Below are 20,989 nucleotides of genomic sequence, written 5' to 3' on the forward strand. Positions count from 1 at the left end.
CAGTGGTCCATGGACATTAATATTTGGTACAGTTACCAAGAACCAGTGGTCCATGGACATTAATATTTGGTACAGTTACCAAGAACTAGTGGTCCATGGACATTAATATTTGGTACAGTTACCCCAAGAACCAGGGGTCCATGGACATTAATATTTGGTACAGTTACCCCAAGAACCAGGGGTCCATGGACATTAATATTTGGTTCAGTTACCCCAAGAACTAGTGGTCCATGGACATTAATATTTGGTACAGTTACCCCAAGAACCAGGGGTCCATGGACATTAATATTTGGTACAGTTACCCCAAGAACCAGTGGTCCATGGACATTAATATTTGGTACAGTTACCAAGAACCAGTGGTCCATGGACATTAATATTTGGTACAGTTACCCCAAGAACCAGTGGTCCATGGACATTAATATTCGGTACAGTTACCAAGAACCAGTGGTCCATGGACATTAATATTTGGTACAGTTACCCCAAGAACCAGTGGTCCATAGACATTAATATTTGGTACAGTTATCAAGAACCAGTGGTCCATGGACATTAATATTTGGTACAGTTACCCTAAGAACCAGTGGTCCATAGACATTAATATTCGGTACAGTTACCAAGAACCAGTGGTCCATGGACATTAATATTTGGTACAGTTACCGCAAGAACCAGTGGTCCATGGACATTAATATTTGGTACAGTTACCAAGAACCAGTGGTCCATGGACATTAATATTTGGAACAGTTACCCCAAGAACCAGTGGTCCATGGACATTAATATTTGGAACAGTTACCCCAAGAACCAGTGGTCCATGGACATTAATATTTGGTACAGTTACCCCAAGAACCAGTGGTCCATGGACATTAATATTTGGTACAGTTACCAAGAACCAGTGGTCCATGGACATTAATATTTGGTACAGTTACCAAGAACCAGTGGGAAATACACGAAGCAAAGCTTGAAGGCATACAAAAGTGACGCTTGGTCCGACTTCAAGGCAGGATTTGTTGGTGAAATTAAAGTGATGAGGACACCGAACTTTATGATTTGACCGTTTAAAGCAGCACAACGTAACTTTCAGCTTTTGTTGAGTTTGGCGGCTCCTTTGGACCAAAGCGGTAGTGCTTTACCAGAAAGAACTACATTTCCCATGAGCACCAGCACGTACTGCCGGAAAACTCCTGTCCCGTCACTGCATTTGTTTTGATAGTGAATGAAATAAGACGGGACGGACTTTCAAAACTACTTTTCTGTTTTCAGCGGTCGTTTGCAGGATGGATAGTGAAGAGGTAACGTATCTATTTTTGCCTAAACAATATAATATGACGATGTTGAAAATCACTCATTTCAACTTGGTTTTATTAGTGAAGTCTCCCCCGCCCCCCCGTCCTGTTTCAGCCAGATAATGCTCCCCAAACTACAAACGCTCTGGTTTTGTTCTACTGCACCTTTTTCCTGTCACGTTTTTTAGAGGAACTTCGTCATAAATTAGTAGTCCAACATACTTACTGACAAAATAAAAAAATACTTTATAACCTGTGAATAACTGAATGCCCATTCCTTATATTTTGCAGATCAGCCCTGCACAATTTTACAGTTCTCAGGAAAAGTATTAGAACCCCAAACGAACGTGAAAACATTCTAATTTTGATTCTTATTGAACATAGACATCTACATTTAGAAAAAGTCAAAATTTCGTGAATAAAGTCGAAATTTTGCCTTTTTTCTCCACATTTCAACTTTATTCATGAAATTTTGACTTTTTTCTCAACATTTCGACTTTTTTCTCGAAATTGTACTTCAACATTAATCTCGACTTTTTTAATTTTTTTCTCAACATTTAAAAAAATCTTCCTTCTCTAAAATATTATTTTCATTTTTCTCCTGCCTGGCCTTAATACTCTTCGGTAATACTGTCATATGCTACTTTGTAGTAATGTTGGACCTTATAAGAAGAGAGATGCAAAGAGAGAATGGATGTGGGTTGGGATGGGGGGGGTTGAGATTTTTAAGTCAAAAGTTGTTGTGAAATGTCCACAACAACATTTGTTGTGGACAAATGTTGTATTAAATGTATATTTAATACATTAAATATTAATATTTAATGTATTAAATATTAATATTCTGTGTGTGAATTAAAAATCAATAAAGATATTGTTAAAAAAATAAAGAAACACACCATAACAACACACTACTTCAGCTCAGTAAAACCCAGACTCTCAAAAGCAGTTACTCTTCCTATTGTAAAAGAGTCATTCCCCAGAAATAGGAACAAACTAATGGTCTCACATTCATCCATTCATCCTTCAACCCCCAGGGGAGGTTGAAGGATGAATGGGAGACTATTTGTCACATTCATTCTCCATTTAGTCGTGTCAAGTTTGAGTCGACTCAAAATCTGAGCATTTTAGTCTTATTTTAGTCAGAATTGTCCAGGACCATTTTAGTCTAGTTTTAGTCAAAGATTGTATTTATCCAAACCCATTTTACAATTCAAACAAGGTTATCTTATTATTAGGGCCCGAGCACTGACAGTGCGAAGGCCCTATCGTATCTGTAGGAATTGTTATTTTCCTTCTTCTAGCGTGCACCCAGGTGTGTTATACATCAAAATGTCCGTCTCCATCCTGCGACAACGCGCATTACTTTTCTCAGTCAAAAGCGTTACTGTGGCGACGATAGACGCCAAAAAGCGAGCCCCCCCTTCATCTGATTGGTCCATATTTGATAGTTCCTACTTTCTGCCATAACTTTTGAATGGTTTGACATAAAAACTCGTGGGTGGTGTCATCGGACTCAGTATTGAGTCCTTGACCTTCATTGGCATGAATAAGTACCGCCCCTTTTTCTGATTGGTCGATATGTGATAGTTCCGAATTTCTACTACTTGAGTCATATTATTCTGAAGTAACAGTACTTTTACTTGAGTACAATTTTTGGCTCCTCTACCCACCTCTGGACATGACCGTCTGTGATTGTCCGCCTTCATCCTCCTACCTTTACCATATAAAGGTACCTGGAGCTGGAAATGGGTGTTATTTTCCTTATATTTTAGGTTTAGAGTGTTTATGCTGCACTTTTTAAACCAGATTTGGATCTGAGTCCAGGCAGCGAAACCTCAGAGGAGACAATCCAGACCAGAAATGACCACATCAGCTGCTTGCTTCTGGTTTATTGTCAAAGTGAATCATGGAACTTAAGGTGGAAATCTTCACATACAGTAAGCCTGTGCTCCATGTTTTAATTCAAAGATCATGTTATTACTGTACAGGAGGGATGAGAGGGAGGAGAGAGGAGCTCTGTCCTGCAGGCCTACTGCACCGGACGGATCTTCATGCTGATGGTCTTCAGGGAGTAGTAATGGCCCTTCCAGGCGTACCACTCCACCCCGACGGCGTACAGGTGGCTGTCGGCCCCCCAGCGGTACACCCCGTTAGGGTTGGCCCGGTGACAGTGGTTGTACCAGAACGCCCCCAGGTAGGTCCTGGCACACTCCCCGTCCCAGCTGTCCTGGTCTCTGTCGAATGTGGAGAACTTGTGTCCATTGTGATGATGCAGAGAGTCTCCTGCAGACACAAGAAAGAATGAGAATACTCAGTACTGGAGTTGAGGGGGGATGAGGGAGGATGGCATCCCCCCTGAAATAAAAACGGTCCAAATCATCCCCCCTGTAAAAACCTCCATCCCTCCTTTCCATCCCTTATGTCATTTCATCAATGAATGTGGTTTTACTGCTATTTCAACATTTAGAGTCATCACCAGAAAAATAACACCAGAAAAATGTGACAATTTTCACCTGTTTCAGGTAAATTTTCACTTGAAATAAGTAGAAAAATCTGCCAGTGGGACAAGATTTATCTTCTTATTACAAGCAAAAAAATCTTGTTCCACTGGCAGATTTTTCTACTTATTTCAAGTGAAAATCTACTTGAAACAGGTGAAAATAGTTGTTTTTTCCAGTGATGAGTCTTGTTTTAAGTGTAATGAGATTTTTTTACTAAAATGAGACATTTTAACTAGAAATAAGACAAATATTCTTGTTAAGATTGTGAGTTTTTGCAGTGATCCATGTTACTTATCCTGTGAAGGACAGAGTCATATTGATAAGTTCAGAAAAGTGTTTTTTATTGTTGTGTTTCACTACTATTAACCCTGGTACTGTCTTTGGGTCAAAATGACCTCATTCTCCTGTTCCTTCTTTCCTCCTGCTCTCTCCTTCCTTCTCCCTTCCTCTTTTCTCCCTTCCTTCCTTCTTTCCCTGTTTTCTCCCTTCCTTCCTTCCTTCCTTCCTTCCTTCCTTCCTTCCTTCCTTCCTTCCTTCCTTCCTTCCTTCCTTCCTTCCTTCCTTCCTTCCTTCCTTCCTTCCTTCCTTCCTTCCTTCCTTCCTTCCTTCCTTCCTTCCTTCCCTTTTCCCTTCCTTCCTTCCTTCCTTCCTCCCTTCCCTTTTCCCTTCCTTCCTTCCTTCTTCCCTTCCTCTTTTCTCCTTTCCTTCTTTCTTTCCTCCTGCTCTCTCCTTCCTTCTCCCTTCCTCTTTTCTCCCTTCCTTCCTTCTTTCCCTGTTTTCTCCCTTCCTTCCTTCCTTCCTTCCTTCCTTCCTTCCTTCCTTCCTTCCTTCCTTCCTTCCTTCCTTCCTTCCTTCCTTCCTTCCTTCCTTCCTTCCTTCCCTTTTCCCTTCCTTCCTTCCTTCCTTCCCTTTTCCCTTCCTTCCTTCCTTCTTCCCTTCCTCTTTTCTCCTTTCCTTCTTTCTTTCCTCCTGCTCTCTCCTTCTTTCTTCCCTTCCTCTTTTCTCCCTTCCTTCCTTCTTTCCTTGTTTTTCTCCCTTCGTTTTCTCCCATCCTCCCTTCCTTATTTCTCCCTTCCTTCCTTCTTTCCTTGTTTTTCTCCCTTCCTTTTCTCCAGTTCTCCCTTCCTCTTTTCTCCCTTCCTTCCTTCTTTCCTTGTTTTCGCCCTTCATTCCTCCTGCTCTCTCCTTCCTTCTTCCCTTCCTCTTTTCTCCCTTCCTTCCTTTTTTCTTTCCTCCCTTCCTTCTTTTCTCCCTTCCTTTTCTCCCATCCTCCCTTCCTTTTTTTCTCCCTTCCTTCTTTCTTTTCTTCCTTCCTTCTTTCCTCCCTCCTTCTCTCCCTTCCTTCCTTGACCCAAAGACAGCACCAGGGTTAATAATAGTTGTCTGCGGGTGTTGGTCGTTGTAAAGGGGCTCTTGTGTGAGGAGAGGACGGGGCCGGTCAGTGTTCTTGTGAAGAGCCCAGTGCTGGTAAAAACCTTCATGATCCAGGTGTGGACCCAGAGACGCCTCGTAGACCAGCGACTACCAGGGACTACCAGGGACTACCAGGGACCATCAACATGGATGTTGGGTTGGAGTTGATGGTTGTGCATGGAGATGGATATTTCTGATCCGACACCAACCTGCCCCTCCATCGGTGAATCCAGACACATGCAGTGTGTATCCCTTGGACTCTGGGCCGATGGAGAAGGAGGACCACCGAGCAGAGGCCTTGTTCCCTACAAAGTCCTCCATGTCAACCAGCAGCTCGTACTTCCTCTGCAGACTGAGGTGGAAGAGACTCTGCAGACCTGAAAATACCACAGAAACAGGCAGGACGCCACCGTCAGACGTTCTAGACCAGGGATCAGCAACCCGCGGCTTTAGAGCCGCATGCGGCTCTTTAGCGCCGCCCTAGCGGCTCCTGGAGCTTTTTCAAAAATGTTTGACCTTTTTTTTCCTTTCTTTCTTCTTTTTTTTCTTTTTTCCTTTTTTCTTTTTTTTCCTCCTTTGTTTCTTCTTTTTTTCCCTTTTTTCTTCTTTTTTCCTTTTTTTCTTCCTTTTTCCTTTCCTTTTTAATCTCGACATTTTGACTTTTTTCTCGACATTTCAACTTTCTCTCAAAGTGCATAATGAAAGAGAAAATCTTCCCCCAGTTCTAACTAATATAGAAACATGCAGCATGTGTTGTCTTTATTCTAAGGCTGATACAAGACTTTTAGATATATTTGTTATTAATATACTTAATATACTAATATACACTAATATACTAATATGTATATACTAATATACACTATATACTAATATATATACTATATACTAATATACTATATACTACACTACACGACACTAGACTATACTATACTACACTATACACTAATATACTAATATACTAATATATATACATAATATACTTATACTTACTAATATACTTCGTAATACTAATATAGATACATGCAGCATGTGTTGCCTTCATTCTAAGGCTGATACAAGACTTTCAGATATATTAGTTTTTTGTGTTTTTGGTCCAGTATGGCTCTTTAAACATGTTGGGTTGCCGACCGCTAGTTCTAGATCCATGTTCTAGATCCATGTTCTAGATCCATGTTCAGGATCCATGTTCTATATCCATGTTCTAGATCCGTGTTCAGGATCCGTGTTCAGGATCCGTGTGAGCTTGGTTGGTTTGGGTCCAGGTCTCACCGAGCCAGTACTCTCCACCAGCGATCCCGAAGCCTATCTTGTACTGGTCCCAGCCTCGGTAGAAGTTCACGGAGCCGTCCATCCTCCTCTGGAACACCTGCAGGAACATGAAGGTTCTTAACCAGCTGGACGGCGGAGACGTGAACAGAGCTGAACCTGACAGGTGTGACACTCACCGTCCATGCTCCTCCCAGCGAGTCCATGTCGCAGTACACCTGTACACAAGCACATGTTTAACCATCTACCTGGGGTTGAGCTATTCTGCTTCAGACCTTTAAAAGCTCTTAGATCTTTGTCCAAATATTCTTCAAATAACTTTATGGAGTGGTGTTTTTTATTTTATTTCGAGGCAGATTGTCCAGGTGATTGAGCGGAGGCTGAAACTGGGTTGTGGTTAGGGTCGCCACACGTCCCGTAAAATACCTTTATTTGAGAAAACAATGTTGCGTCCCGTATTGAACTAATACGGGACACGATTTGTCCCGTATTTTCATTAACGCCCCGTACACACGTCTGTCACAAACACACATCAACACTACATTTTAACAATAATGAACAAAATAAAACACAGGAAACATTAAGGCCAGCAAAATGTTTGTGGCGGGAAAACAGGACCTGCTGCGTCTGTGCCCAGATCTTTCTATGTGTGTGCCAGACAGCGGGAGGACTCGGGCTTCACCTCCAGGTCGGGTTTGGAACTGGGAATTAAAAGTTGCGTTCCATACTGAACCAATACGGACATATATTATGCTCTTATTTATTGATGTCATAATATACAGGTCAAGGTCGGAAAATTTGAATATATTGCAAAACGTCATTCGTAGTAAATTTAACTAAAGGTGAAACAAATATATTATTTCCCCACTAAATTCAAAGTGAGATATTTCAAGCCTTTATTTGTTAGGATTTTGGTGATTATGGCTCACAGTTTATGAAAACCCCAAATAAAAAATAAATTAGAGAATATTTTATGAAATCAATAAACAATTCCATCATCAAAATTATAACAAATACAGGTTTAACATATCTTGCTTTGCATGTAATAAGACTAGGTAATATATTAGTTTCACCTTTTAAGTTGAATTATTGAAATAAATTAACTTTTACACCATATTCTAGAGTTGAATTATTGAAATAAATTAACTTTTACACCATATTCTTCACCTGTAGACTATATTCTACATCTTGGCTGATGTGGACATACGTAGCATACCGTAGGAGGATATTTCAGTTGCTAGTATGGTTGGCTGTCTGTACAGTCCTGCAAGTTCAATGCTATTAAAGCACTTTAAACTTTAAATCAAAGCATTTAGTTTTTTCATAAAAAATAAACACATTTCTATGCATTTTAGAAGTTTTGGGGCTTTTTTTTGGCTCCTGTGCTGCTGAAATCGGGGCGTCCCTTATTTCTATTTCTGAAAGGTGGCAACCCTAATCACAAGGTAGCCTATGCTAATCCAGCCCAAATAGCTAGCTTGTGGTAACCGCAGTGTTACCACAAGCTGAGCAGTACGAAGATACCAGGCTTCAAAAGGAGAGGGACCTGTGGGACCACTTGTGAACCCCCCAGATAATAATGTAAAAGGTGCTCATGGGTGGTGTGGATGGACCTGGACAGCAGACGTGGCCCCGATGGGGTAGATGATGTACACTCCACTGAGTTGGGTGGCATCACTGTTGTAGATGTCGCTGCAGTCCACCGGGAGGATGAGCTCCTGGCCACTGGTCACCATGGGAACCAGGAGAAGGAGGAGGGCTGACAGCAGCTGCAGAACAGGAGCAGATTTGATATTGTTTCAGGGTGAATGTGAACGTGTCTCATGGTGTAGCATCAGAAATTCAATTCAGTTTCACACAGCATCTACTACAACACAAGTTGTCTCCAGGATGATTCCAGAGACCAGATCATGACCCGTCGACCAATAATTTCATAAGCAACAGCAGGTAAAAACTCCCCTTTAGGAGGGAAGAAACCTGCAGGTCAGGATGTTAGTAGGCATCTAGCAGACATCCACACAGACAGATGGAAGCAATCAGTGGGATGATTAGAGGGGGGGCTGCAGGTCAGCATGCAGCTCCTGAAGCTCTGGCCTGCAAACATGCACAGAAGAGAAAAGGAGGAGGGGGGGAAGACCAGCACAACAAACTACAAGAACGATGGACAACAATGATGGCTATGTGATACTTATAATAAATAAAAATGGAAGAGGAGAAGAGAAGAAGGGTGAGAGGCACCGCCCAGCGGATCATGTCGGTGCCCCCCTGCAGCAGAGGCATATCTACCACAAAACTAGACTAACTATTATAGTCTTGTTCTATAGCTGCAACTATGACTACTGACTCTAACACAATAGAGTTTACACTAACTAGAGGTTTACTAAACACTAACTATAGGCTTTACTAAACAGAAATGTTTTAAGTTTAGTTTTAAAGGTGGAGGTGGTGTCAGCCTCCTTAACCCAGATTGGAAGTTGGTTCCATAGTAATGGTGCCTGATAGCAGAACGCCCGCCCTCCAAATCTACATTTGGATACTCTAGGAACTACGAGTAAACCTGCACTCTGAGAACGGAGAGCTCTGTTAGGAACATAAGGCACTATCAGGTCTTGCAAATATTGGGGAGCTAAGCCGTTTTGGGCTTTATAAGGAGTAATAATATTTTGAATTGAATTCGGAATTTTACGGGTAGCCAATGGAGCAAAGCGACTTCTCATCACAACAGCAAATACAAACTATCATTGCCACATTATAAGCAGAAAAAGCTTTTCACAGGGTTAATTGGTAATTTCTCATTTAAAAAAAAAAAAAAAAAAATTGGCTTTGGGGAATCATTTATTAATTGGGTCAAAATCTTATACACAGTACCCTCAGCCACAGTAATCACGAATGGACTAACATCACCACCTTTCACACTGCACAGAGGGACTAGGCAATGATGCCCAATCTCTCCTTTCTTATTCACAATCTTCATTGAAACTCTAGCTGCAGCTATTCGCCAGAACAATAACATTAAAAGAATTCAAACACCAAATAACCACCATAAAATGAGTCTTTATGCCGATGACATCTTGCTCTTTCTAGAAAGCCCCCACTCATCCCTACCTGAAACAATAAAGCTAATACTCCTTTTTTTTTAATCTCCAACTACTCCATAAACTGGCATAAATCCTCTATACTTCCATTGCACATAAACAGCTGTGATGTGGCAGCACGTACTCCACCTATTCCACTACGTACCAGTCGCATTACATATTTACATATGTCAAGAAACAGGTTTTTGAGTAAAAGTTGAATTACTACGACTTCAAAAACCTGCGACACACACACTGATTTCAGGTTGATGGTTGTTTCGCCAAGTTGGTAGACCGAGAGGCTAGAAGTCAGAAACTCACCTTCATCGTCAGAGTTCTGCTGAAGTGATCCGATAGCAGCCGGCTGTTTTTGACCTGTATTTATTTCCCCGTCGTTAATAAATGACCGGACAGCTGCTGAATTCTCACCGATAATACTTTTCACTTCTGGGAATATTTGGCCACAGGTTTGACCCGGTTTGATCTGAGTCGTGTTGGCATCCCCCAAGTAAATGTGCGTCTAACATCTCATGGAAAATGTAGCGTGGCCAGTTTCAGTGTTCTATTCAATTCAATTCATTTTTATTTGTATAGCGTCTAATACAACAGATGTTGTCTCTAGACGCTTTCCAGAGATCCAGAACATGAACATGAACCCCCGAGCAATTATTATATAAACAATGGCAGGTAAAAACTCCCCTAGTGGGAGAAAATCCTTAAGCCAAACAGTGGCAAGAAAAACTCCCCTTTAGGAGGGAAGAAACCTGGACCAGGACCTGGATCATAAGGGGGGACCCTCCTGCCGAAGACCAGACTGGGGGAGTCGGGGACGTCAGCAGTTCTCCAGTTACGAAGTCTGCTTGGGGGTCAAGACGGCCTGCCCCCCGGGGTCCCAGGACCATGCTTCCTCAGAAGGACCAACTATATCAAATAGTTGTATTTATTCTATAACAAAGGAAAACACCGTAGTTGTCTCTTCACAATATTCATGTTATATTAAATGTCAGTCCTGATATTTGACATAGCCCTGAGCCCTGAGCTGTAGGAGCGCTCTGCCCCCCCCCCCCCCCCCCCCCCCAGTGTTTACTGTCGTATTGTGGAAACATCTACGATAGCATTTTTTTCCCTCTGGGTAGATATCCGGACGGAACCGGAGTGTCTAAGTTACCAAGAATAAGACTTGAGATGATCCACTTTTCAGTAGATTTAATTAAGTAAATGGGTCAGAACTTCCATCAGGTTTCTCGGTGCAGGAATGAGACAGAAGGAAGGATTGTAGCACCCTATAATGTAATAATTTCCTGAAAATGTAATAACGCCTAAAATGGAATAAAATTTGCACTTAACTCATTCGAAAATGTAATAAAATCCAATAATGTAATAACTTCACCAATAATGTAATAAAATATCCTGACTGATATTGTAATAACATTTTTTCCGATAATGTAATACCTTATTACATTATTGGGAATTTATTACATTTTCAGGTGGGTCTTTTTTTTCAAAACTGATAATGTAATACTTGACAGATAATGTAATATATATGTTAATTTTCAGTCCAGAGTTCTACATTTTGTGTTTTAAGTATCTAAAAATGTTCTATACGCTGGATTTGAAACACCAGAATGACTATTGGGTTAAATTGCAGAGTTTGAGTACCATGTAATAAATTCCCAATAATGTAATAACGTATTACATTATCGGTAAAAATGTTATTACAATATCAGTCAGGATATTTTATTAAATCTTCTGTGAAATTATTAGATTCTTGGGTTTTATTACATTTTCGATTGAGTTAAGTGCAAATTGTATTACATTTTCAGGAAATTATTACATTATAGGGTGCTACAAGGATGCATGAGGATTTTAAAACATCAATGATGATTCATCCTTATGATTCTGATGATCAGACGTTTGTAAGGTCCGAACTGATCTTTTAGTTTATCAGTCTGCACACTCTGTACTCGGGCCAAGGCCGCGTGCTCATAACAGTAGACGTGGACCAGCGGACCAGTGGACAGACGGAGACCCGAGGGCGCTAGCTCAGGGTCAGTGAGCGGTCAGCAGCTCTGGAGTCTGCTGCTGTCGCTGATCACGTCTAAAGTTTTAAATCCAATTCAATTTTATTTGTATAGCGTCTAATACAACAAATGTTGTCTCTAGGCGCTTTCCAGAGACCCAGAACATAAACCCCAAGCAATTATTACATAAACAGAGGACATTAAAGGGGACCTATTATGAAAAACACGTTTTTTCTTGTTTGAACATATATAAAGTGGTCTCCCCTCACCCTGCCAACACAGGAAAGATGGAAAGACATGAAATTCTGCAGGGTCTGTACACCCCGCCCGGCTGAATCTTCCAGTGTCATGTGACTTTTACAAGCCGTTCAGAATCCGCTCCCGTTGTTACGTAACGACGGGAGCAGATTTCCATAGGTCTCCTCCGCTGCTGAAACCACGCCCACAACTAACTCCGCCGGCTGGAGCGTCCGCCATTGTTCAGAAGCGGTGGCTGTTTCTACAGTGAGGGACAGTTTTTGCATCCACATTTACCCTCATAAAAGGATCAGTACCAACAGTACGGACCCGGCAATTGCACACGAGCCAGCGGTAAGTGACGTTATTTTTTTATGTTATTTTTATATTTGTCTACAAGTATTATCTTTGCATGGGCTAAGTATTTAGCTCAGCTCCGGAGCACCAGGGCTCCTCACCGGACCGGACCGGTGAGTGGCTCGGGTAGCTCCGGTGTTCCCTAACGGAGTGTTAGGTAACACCGGAGCGCTATTATAACGTTTTTCTTCTGTTTATGGTTTCAGATCTTCCAAGCACCTGAAGCTGTTCAACGACACCTTCAGAAAACGCACGGTCCTTCCTTGAGCCAGCAATAGTGCATACATGTTATTTATATACAACTTATGTTTTATTTTTTTAACAATAAAGTTGCTATTTGTGAAAATTCAGTGTTGTGATTTCTTGTAACATATGAAATGATGAGGAATCTGAGTAAATAACTGTGGTGTACCTTAGAATTCAATTAAATCTTCCTGTGTGAATTAGTGTGAAGACCTTCAAGGAACTAAAGGCTGATTAATGGTTCCGCGTTTCACCAACGCAGAGCCTACGGCGTAGGGTACGCGTCGATTTAACGCAGAACCTTAAATCAGGCTTTAAGATCCATTTACACCGTGTAACTGCATGCAAGCGTCCGACTATCGCGTCGAGCTGTGTGACATCGGACGCTCTCTGTCCACACTGAAACTGTTAAACTCTCTCTGTTCACACTGAAACCATTAAACTCGCGGCCAGTTAGGACAGTCCAATACAAAAAAATAAAGCAAGCGAATTTATTTTGTCGCAGAAGCCTCTCGCATGGGAGACGCTTTGTGTACGACGCAGCCGGCTGCTCTGGCCGGAGAGGCTTTGTTCCTCCCCTGCTACACATCATTCAAGCAGCCAATCAGCACAGAGCTTCTTTATCATAGCCCCGCCCCTCAGAATCACTCACAGAAAAGAGGTTAGAAGCGGTAAAACTAAGGACATGGCCCACAGGCTGAATTTCTGTTTTATGTAGAAAAAACAAGCTTTAGATTGTATTTAAGACATTCAAGGCCTGTTTAAAATATACATTAAATGCCATAATAAGGTCCCCTTTAAGCAATATATGAATGATCTGGGTCTTTGCGATACATGGCGTTCTCTCCACACAACCCTCAGGGACTACACTTTTTTCTCAGCTGTTCATCAGAGAGAATAAAAAGCATACCCTTAAATATGAACTCTGCTAATATTAGTCTTTTATTAAAACCGGATAAGGATCCCTTGCTCCCATCGAGCTATCGCCCAATATCATTGATAAATGTGGACCTTAAAATAATTAGCAAGGCTCTTACCAAACGTCTGAAAAGAGTCACCCCTTCTATTATACATCCAGATCAAACAGGTTTCATTAAGGGTAGACATTCTTCTACTAATATTCGTAGATTACTAAATATAATAGACTATCCTTAGACGCTGAATAAGCATTTGATTGGGTAAAATGCAAGTTTCTATTGGCAACTTTACATAAATTTGGATTTGGCGAATCTTTCATTGACTGGATAAAAATATTATACAGCTCTCCCAAGGCACGTGGAAGGACAAATGATCAAATCTCCTCAAGCTTTAACTTGGAAAGAGGCACTAGACATGGTTGTCCTCTCTCTCCCTCACTATTTGCAATATTTATTGAACCTTTAGCAGCAGCTATTAGACAAAATCAAAATATTAAAGGTATACAATGCAAAGTATTAGAGCACAAAATAAGTCTTTATGCGGATGACGTACTCCTCTTCCTCCAGAACTCACGATCTTCACTATCACAGACAATTGCACTTATAGAGGGATTTTCATTTCTGTCTGACTATTCTATTAATTGGTCTAAATCCACAGTTTTGTGTGTTAACTGTAATTTTAGGAATATAGCCAATACTAAATTACAATCAGGGAACATTAGATATTTAGGCATAAACATCTCCCCTAGGCTGTCAGAGTTAATAAAATTAAATCATGTTCAGCTTTTAAAGAAAATAGAAGATTATCTTTCCAGATGGAACTCTCTCCCCATTTCACTCATGGGAAGAATTGCCACCATTAAAATGATGGTTTTACCAAAAGTAAATTATTTTTTCTCAATGATACCATTCAAACCCCCTCTTTCCTGGTTTAAATCGTTGGACTCATATGTATAAAAATTTTTGTGGAAGAATAAAACTCCACGTATTAGTTTAAAGACATTGCAAAAATCCAAAGAACGTGGAGGTTTAGACTTACCTAATTTCCAGTATTACTTCATAGCCAATAAATTACAGTATATTGTAAAATGGTCGAAAAATCATCCTTTAGATAGTCAATGGCTGGACTCAGAGCAAGTGTTTTGCAATGAGCTAGAAATCTCAGAGTTACCATTTATTAGTCAAAGCATTAAACATCATCAATGTTTCAAAAGTATTACTATTAGCACAACTCTGACAGCCTGGTGGGAGTTTCTTAAAGTAGCTAAAATTTCACTTTTTCCATGTGGCCGTACACCCATATGGAACAACCCAGACATCCTGAAAAATGATGAAAAGATGGTAAACTTTGTTCAATGGAGAGATCAAGGAATACGGTATTTACAGCACGTAATTGTAGGAGGACAGTTTGTACCTTTCAATACACTTAAAGGGGACCTATTATGAAAAACACGTTTTTTCTTGTTTTAACATATATAAAGTGGTCTCCCCTCACCCTGCCAGCACAGGGGAGACAAAATACCATGAATTTCTGCAAGCTCTCTGACCCCCGCCGGACAGAGTCCCCCAGTGTCACGTGGTTTTTCTTGAGCCGATTAAAATCTGCTCCCGTCGTTACGTAACGACAGGAGCAGATTTCCAGAGGTTCGGCCTCCGCTGCTGAAACCACGCCCACAACCAGCTCTCTCCGCAGGCTGGAGCGCTCCATCCTTCAGCCAGTCGGACGTGGCGCCGCGGCGGAGCGGATCCGGGTTAAATCATCCAGGTCCCCGGGTGGTTTGGGAGCTGGGTCCTCGGGGGTCTGTCCCAGGCTGGACCAGCTTCACCCTCCGAGATTTTCAGGCAAATCTGTCGGTTTGATCCCCGATAACGGGCGATGCGCCGCGGATGCGCCGCGGAGCGGATCTGTGCGCCCGCCGTGGCGTTGCGGCGCCCGTCGCGCAGCATCCGCCGGGCAGATCCGGCTGAAATTCCGCCGGTCGGTCCCCGGGAGTCCCTGCTACCAGTCCAGGCCGGTTCCTGCGGTCCCGGCCGGTCGGAACCGGTCAGATTCCCCCGTTAAAGCCGCGGTGATGCGCGCTGCTCCAGCAGCGCTGCTCCCGGGCGCCCGGCGTGGCTCCGGGGCCAGCGTTCAGCATCCGCCGGGTAGATCCGGCTTAAATAGTGCATAAATGTAATTTATATAAAACTCATATTTTATTTTTTTAACAATAAAGTTGCCATTTGTGAAAATTCAGTGTTGTATTTATTTACAGCCTCGGGCTGCTCTGGCGGAGCGAGGTTTATTCTCCTCCCCTGCTACACGTTATTCAGGGAGCCAATCAGCACAGAGCCTCATTATCATACCCCCCCTTCCCTAAAACTGAGGCGCAGAAAAAGAGGTTAGAAGCGATAAAACTAGTGACAGGGCCCACAGGCTGGATTTATGATTTATGTAGAAAAAACAAACTTTAGATTGTTTTTAAGACATTCAAGGCCTGTTTAAAATATACATTAAATGCCATAATAGGTCACCTTTAATGTTCAATATGGAATTAGCAGTAATACATTTTTAGAGTACCAACAACTTAAGGCCTGTCAAGGTTGACATTCCCCCCTGCCTTCAGTTTCTGTCTTGCCCCGCCTGTGTCCCATCTGCCCTGATTGTGTCTGCACCTGTGTCTCGTCATGTCTCGTTATCCCCTCAGTATATCTTGTCTTGTCATTCCTTTGTGCCCTGTCGGTCCGTACTGTTTCCACCTCCATGTCGCCTCATAGTTTTTTGATCCCTGGTAGTTTTGTGTTTTTTCATCCTGCTCTGCAGCGCCTTGTTTTTGCCTTTTTGTGGAATAAATCCTTTTGTTTTTTGAGAACTCCTGCCTCTGGCCTCCCTCTCTCTCCTGCACTTGGGTCCTCGACAAAACCGTACCATGACAAGGCCATAATAAATAAAACATATAAATTAGACTTACAACTTCCCACCCGGATAATAGATTTATTGAACCTAAGCACTTTAAAGTTGTTATCAAAACTTTACAGGTTAGTGTCTAAATTGGATAATTCAGTCTCTCTCCCGATCTCAAAGTGGGAGGCGGATCTCTCTATTAACACCGACCATATTTCCTGGTCACAAATATGTTTTAATACTTTTACTATGACTAAGAACCCTGACGGTGGGTTGCCTCCCTCCTACTTCTCCCCTCTGTGGGGTTGCTGGTGGCCTGGGTTCCGGGTTCTTCCTTGTCGGCCTCTGGTCTCGCGGGTGGCGGGGTTGTCCCCCCCCCCCCCCCCCCCTCCTCCCCCACTATAGATACACTTCAGGTGGAGCTTTGTTTGGATTATTACACACACACACACACACACACACACACACACACACACACACACACACACATTCATACCCACACACATACATACACATAGCCACATAGACATACACACACACACACACACTCACGCACACATATATACATATTCATACATGCCACATACACACATAGCCACACATATGCATACACACACACAGACACATTTAGCCACACATACATATACACGCTCACACACACACACACATACACAGCCACACAAACATATACATACACACACACACATAGCCACACAGACATGTACATACACACGCACGTATACACACACACACACACACACACACACACACACACACGCATGATCATATACATACACGCACACACACACATAGACATACACACTGGCTTGTTCAGCGGCATACTTGCTCTGTAGTTTTTGGGGTTAGTTAGCGGTAGCTTAGCTCAGACTGTGATCAGATCTCGAGATTTGGGTCGATTGCTGCTCGTGTTTTGGTCGGTTCCGTGTCGGTTTTGTATTTTGTTTGTGGTTTTTGTTGCAGATTTCCAGTGCTTGACGTGTGTGTCCGTGTGTTCTTGCTTCCTAGATTGGCAGTGGATGTCAACTGTCTGCTGCTGGGGTTTCCCCACGCAGTGAGTGTGCCCCGCCCTGAGGCAGTCGAGGCACATATTTTTCGTTTTTCATTCATTTAGCCTTGTTTAGCTCTCAGTAACAAGCTGATTTATTTCATTATTTGTGTGTGAACAATTTTGTAATAAACAGGCATAACTATAAAAAATATCTTGATTTGTCATGTCTTGTCAATGCAATGCTTCATAATGAAACGTGTGTATGTGTTTGTAACCAGTATTTTGCTAATTGGAGAGTTAAAATTGCACATATAGACACCCGATCTGACCCGAAAAATCCCAAAATTTCGCGAAAGGGGCACCCCCCCAGCCATTTCGCACAGGGCCTCGCAAATCTCTACTAGACGGCTCTGGTCCTAGGCCATAATGAACTGCTCAATAGTGACAAGAAGGCCTATACAGATCTAAGATATAGTTTTCCCCCAGAACTCAGAGAAGAATCCACGTAGATTCACAAAGGAAAACTATGAAATGATCATGAAAAATGGAGAGAAGATACAGCGAACATGGCTTCTATACTCACTTAGCTCAGACTCAGTCTTCTGTTTTCCGTGCAAACTTTTTGGAAAACAGGACAAAGCCCTTACCAAAGAAGGATTTAGAAATTGGAAGAATCTGGCTGGTCATTTAAAAGAACATGAGTATTCAAAGCCACACATTACCTGTATGACGAGTTGGCATGAACTCCAGATGAGGCTCAAAACCAAGACAGCCATTGATCAGATCAACCAGGATTTGATGCACCTTGAGGTGCAGCACTGGAGAGGTGTCATAAGCAGAGTCATTTCCATAATATGTCACCTAGCTGAAAGAAACCACGCTTTGAGAGGGCATACAAATGTCATATATGACCCACACAATGGCAATTTCTTGTCACAGGTGGAGTTGATGGCACAATTTGATCCAGTCATGAATGAACATTTGCGGAGGATTCAAAACAAAGAAACAAAGGTGCACTACCTCAGTAGTCAAATCCAAAATGAAATCATAGCAGTAAATGATGACAAAGTAATTGATGAGAATAGTCAAAAGGGTGAAAAAAGCAAAGTACTTTTCTGTCATAATGGACTGTACTCCTGACATTAGCCACACTGAGCAACTTTCAGTTGTCTTGAGAGTGGTTAACTGCGAGCCATCAGTTGGTGCGTCGATCTCTGAACATTTCGTAGGATTTGTTGATGTTCAAGATACCACTGGCAAAGGTCTGTGTGACACACTGTTGGAGAAGCTGGACAAGTTCAGCTTGAGCATTGCAGACTGCCGTGGGCAATCCTATGATAATGGGAGCAACATGATGGGACACAAACAAGGGGTTCAAGCCAGAATATTGCAAATGAATGAGAAGGCACTGTGTGTCCCATGCAGCAGTCACACCCTTAATCTGGTTGTAGCAGATGCTGCAAAATCTTCAGTACTCTCCATCTCCTTCTTTGGTGTTCTCCAGAGACTTTACAATCTTTTTAGCTCCTCTGTGCAATGCTGGGCAGTTTTAAAGGACCATGTTAAGCAGTTAACAGTGAAGTCTTTGTCAGTGACCAGATGGGAAGCCAGGATTGACAGTGTTAAAGTGGTGCGTTACTACCTGCCAGAGGTCATAGACGCTTTGTCTGCTCTTCAAACCCTTTCAGTGCAGAAGGACTCGGAGACGATGTCCACAGCAACCAGCATCAAGGATGAACTCATGACATGGAGTTTTGTGCTGTGCACTGTAATCTGGTACAACAGATTAACCACGTCAGCAAGATTCTGCAGAGCCCCGGTGTTTCTCTTGAAACACTTAAAAATGAAACAAGCGCAGTGAGAGTGTATCTGGACAACTTCAGGGAAAGTGGACTTGCTGCCGCTCAGACTGATGCTAGAGAGATAGCAGAGAAGCTAGAGATTGACATGGCATTTCCTGAAAAAGGAAAGCAGAAAACAACCCGGCAGTTTCTCTATGAGGGCAGAGAAGAAACCCAGTCCACTCCAGACGAGCACTTTAACAGAGAGTTCTTTCTGCCCCTAGTGGACACAGCCCTTAACAGTTTAAGTGACAGATTTTCAAAAATGGAGGATCTTTATGGCCTTTATGGTTTTATTTTCTCAAAGGAAAACATGTCAACGACTATTCAGAGTGGCAAACTTGAAGGCAGATGTAAGAAACTGGAGGAAACTCTACATGACATAGAGTCTGACGATTTGGTTTTAGAGATCAGGGCTGCTGTCCATGCCTTTCTTGATCATGTATCTTCCTCCCCAAGAGAGATACTTGATTACATTTACAAGGAACAGCTTCTGGATCTTTAAGGAAACCTCAGCATTGCCCTCCGTCTGCTATTAACTCTTCCAGTCACTGTGGCCTCTGGAGAGAGAAGCTTCTCTGCTTTAAAACTCATCAAAACCTCTCTCAGGTCCACCATGTCCCAGGAGAGACTTTCAGGACTGGATCTTATTTCAATAGAGCGCAATGTGCGAAGGTCTTTGGATTTGGAGGATGTGGTGTCAGCATTTGCACTCGCCAAGGCCCGTAAGCAGCACTTGTAGAATCAGTGCTTAAAGGTGCTAATGAGCATTGGCCTAATGGGGGTACATCATTTGTTGTACTATGTTTATTGTATTTTAAAGGAGCTTGAGGCTGGATTTATGAAAAAAAATTGTATACGTTTTAGGTTTTCTAGTAATAATGTCAGATGAAGCGTTCCAAACCAAAAAGAATGATTCCTCTAGTGTATCTCTCCGTTGCCTTGAACAGGCTGTGTGCTGCAAAATGTGCTGCAATCCCGGGCCGGAATTTCCCGCGCTGTCCTGTGGATTTGACGTCACATGACGCTGCATGTGCGTTCTCCCCGTTCTCCCGTGCCGGCTTCACTGTTGGCTGCAGTACCCCCAACGGCCATCGTGGTGAAGGGTGGCGCTAGAGAGTCTCATTTCTTAAAAGGAGCCTCATGCTGCTTTAAGCTATCTACAGTGTTATATTCTAGATATTCTATATGAATATAGATTTGGATTCGAGCACATACAGTAGTGTCAGCATTTCTACTAGCACTATTTTGTTCTGTTTATATTCTTTGTTACTTAAAGTATTTTTATTGTTATTTTTATTGCAGTATTGTTATTGTACTATGTTTATTGTATTTTTAAGCTATGTAAAGTATTTTATTCTATAAGTATATATATTTTGATTTGAGCACATACAATAGTGTCAGCATTTGTACTAGCACTATTTTGTACTGTTTATATTCTTTATTTAAAGTATTTTTATTATTTTTATTACAGTGTTGTTATTTACAGAAACTTTACTGTGAACATTTGGAATAAAAAACGAAATTTCATTAAGTTTTCGTTGGTGTCAGTTTATTACAACATAACGGTGATGAACGCTGGTTTGAGGGGCCCCCTAGAAATCTTTGCCCAGGGCCCCAACAGACCCTAGAATCGCCGGGATGAGATCTTGGAGCCCCAGATCAAGGGAGATTATCAGTGTCTTGTATGTCTTCCATTTTCTAATAATTGCTCCCACAGTTGATTTCTTCTTACCAAGCTGTTACCTATTGCATATTCAGTCTTCCCAGCTGGTGCAGGTCTACAATTTAGTTCTTTTGACAGCTCTTTGGTCTTGGCCATAGTGGAGTTTGGAGTGGGACTGTTTGAGGTCGTGGACAGGTGTATTTTTTACGGTGGCCGAGACCCGCCATTGCTGAAAATAAAAGTAACGCTGCAAACAGAAACAAACGCCGCTGCAAATTAAGGA

The 20,989-nt window shown here is 42.1% G+C and overlaps 1 protein-coding gene across 1 annotated transcript; it reads right to left on the bottom strand.

Moving 5' to 3' along the window:
• Positions 1-3,190: 3,190 nt before the first annotated feature.
• LOC133424219 (microfibril-associated glycoprotein 4-like) lies at positions 3,191-9,858 on the bottom strand. The gene is made up of 6 exons (XM_061714709.1): positions 9,853-9,858; positions 8,071-8,226; positions 6,637-6,675; positions 6,461-6,557; positions 5,401-5,568; positions 3,191-3,560 (listed from the first exon to the last, which is right to left on the bottom strand). Exons 1-6 carry the CDS (start codon positions 9,856-9,858, stop codon positions 3,307-3,309), a joined length of 720 nt encoding a protein of 239 aa, XP_061570693.1. The 3' UTR covers positions 3,191-3,306.
• Positions 9,859-20,989: the final 11,131 nt, after the last annotated feature.

This window comes from Cololabis saira, chromosome 3 (assembly GCF_033807715.1).
Source record: "Cololabis saira isolate AMF1-May2022 chromosome 3, fColSai1.1, whole genome shotgun sequence".
Taxonomy (NCBI): domain Eukaryota; kingdom Metazoa; phylum Chordata; class Actinopteri; order Beloniformes; family Belonidae; genus Cololabis; species Cololabis saira.

What these genes read in the sequence shown, in the direction of transcription:
- LOC133424219 (XM_061714709.1), bottom strand. An exon ending in GGGCCACGTCTGCTGTCCAG is followed by an intron (nt 6,676 to 8,070) that starts GTCCATCCACAC and finishes GCTTGTGTACAG; the next exon opens with GTGTACTGCGACATGGACTC. An exon ending in TGGTGGAGAGTACTGGCTCG is followed by an intron (nt 5,569 to 6,460) that starts GTGAGACCTGGA and finishes TGGTATTTTCAG; the next exon opens with GTCTGCAGAGTCTCTTCCAC.